Here is a 2209-nt window from a genome sequence, read left to right on the forward strand (position 1 = left end):
AATTTTGCTCCTAGCCATTTCTGATGTTGGGTGACTTTCAATTCCTGCTGAAAAAGCTGCCTTTAACTTGTACAGTGCCCAAAAAATGTACCCATTGATTTTAACTGATATTTTCTACTTGCCCACTCTAAGAAAAATTTAATTTCACCGGTAACAGGAACCTGATATCAATATGTGTTCCTTAACTTTTTCCCATGCTTATACTCCCACTGCTCCGGAGGAAACTTATTGTCAGAATGGTTACTTTTCTGATGCATAACGGGGTTGGGCAATAAAAATAGCTCATGCTTATTGAGCGCTTACTGTGTGACAGGCAGTGTTGCAGCCCTTCACATATCCTCACAAGACTGTGACTGTTGGGCTATTATTATCATTAATAGAGGCTTTGTTGGCTATATGTCCCACTCCTCATAATGAGTAAGCAATTCTGGCTCCAGAACTCATGCCCTTAACAAATACACTATAAGGTGCTAGAATCAGAGAGTTGCAGTTCGCTTGTACATGAACAGAGCTGATAGATAAAGCTCATTAGAACAAAAGAAAAGAGGTTGATGTGGGGCTTAGGCATGTGAGAAGTTCCAGGTCGCCACTGGCTACGAATGATCAGAGTAGAAGATGAATATTTTAAGAAATATTGTGGCAGATCATAAATTTGATCTTTTATAATAGTCTCTAAGTGATGCAAGTGAAAGATTGGAATTATCTTTTAAATCATGGTTTGGCGGCTGGAATTAGCTTCCTTGAATACGGTCACATATAAGAACGAGCTATATGGGCCCTCAGTGTTGATTTGTATTGCATGGTGGCTTTGATAGTCTGCTGCTAAATATGCAAACTGGTTACACAGCCAAACAATCAATGGGGCAAAAGAGATATAAATAATAAAGCTAGAAGAGACATAGCAGAGTGCCTGGACAAATCCTCAGAATTGTAAATTTCGCTCATATTTGAGCCTATACATGTTGCTAGACACAAATACATAGACAAGCATTATGCATTTTAAAGTTTTCAGAGTAGAGAAGTCTTATATTCAACAATCTCAGTGGTGAAAATCAGGGATATCTTTCAGTTCATTTCCTTTCTTCCTGTAATATGGCACCATAGTTTCTTTATGGCTTTCTTCATCTCCATGTTTCTCAGTGTGTAGATTAGAGGGTTGAGCATGGGAGCAATGATAGTATAAAAAAGAGTGAACACTTTGTCTTCTGGTAAAGTAGTTGCTGGTCAAATATAAATAAAGAATAAAGGAGCAAAAAAGAGGGCCACCACAGTGATGTGGGAACTGCAGGTGGAGAGAGCTTTGTGGCGATTCCTTACAGAGTAGGACCTGACAGTATATAAGATCATAGCGTAAGATATCAACAAGACCACAAAAATCACCAGGCTCATCAGGCCCGAACTGGCAATGACCAGGAGACCGATTCTGCTGGTGTCAGTGCAGGCCAGTTTCAGCAAAGGATACACATCACAGAAGTAATGATCTATTTCATTGGGGCCACAGTAGGGTAAAAAGATGGCCAGGAGAAACTGACCAAAGGAATGCAGGAATCCCGAAGCACAGGAAGCAGCGATCATGGCACCACACTTCTATCTGGTCATGATGACAGTGTAATGCAGGGACTTGCAGATGGCCACATAGCGGTCATAGGCCATCCCTGTGAGGATGAAGACCTTGATCCCCCCAAAGAAGTGCATGGTAAAGAGCTGTGTCATGCAGTCATTGTAGGAAATGGTCTTATTTACTGCCAGCAAGTCAGTGATCAACTTGGGGGTCACAGTGGAGGTATAGCAAAGGTCTGAGAGAGAAGTAACTCAGGAAGAAATACAGAGGCTGGTTAATAAGTTGACTGCAGGTGATAGAAATCATGACAAGTAGGTTTCCGATCAAAATTGCAATGTAACAAAGCAAGAACAGTAAAAAACAGAGGACTTCAATTTCCTTTTTCTGAGAAAGTCCTAAGAGAATAAATTCCATGATGTTATTATTATTTTCCATGACTCAGAGCAGTTTGTAGCCAGCTGAAATTAGATAATTAGATAATTATCAATTCTTATAAATATTTAAATATAATGATGCATATCATTCCTCGTCATGGGGCAGATCATAATGGAAAGGGTTCAAAAGTTGAAGAAAATGATTTGATTTTTATTTAGGAAGTCTTTCCTGGAGTTCTTTTTTTCCCTTTCTTGAAGACATTAATTACTGGTT

At 39.4% G+C, this 2209-nt stretch overlaps 1 protein-coding gene across 1 annotated transcript; it reads right to left on the minus strand.

Moving 5' to 3' along the window:
* Positions 1 to 1065: 1065 nt before the first annotated feature.
* Positions 1066 to 1996, minus strand: LOC114887607 (olfactory receptor 4P4-like). The gene is given in 2 exon segments (XM_029209394.1): positions 1066 to 1810; positions 1812 to 1996. Coding segments are annotated over 2 exon segments (930 nt in total).
* Between the last annotated feature and the right edge of the window lie 213 nt (positions 1997 to 2209).

The sequence above is a fragment of the Monodon monoceros genome, unplaced genomic scaffold (assembly GCF_005190385.1).
Source record: "Monodon monoceros isolate NGI ecotype Baffin Bay Population unplaced genomic scaffold, NGI_Narwhal_1 Super_Scaffold_7, whole genome shotgun sequence".
Taxonomy (NCBI): Eukaryota; Metazoa; Chordata; class Mammalia; order Artiodactyla; family Monodontidae; genus Monodon; species Monodon monoceros.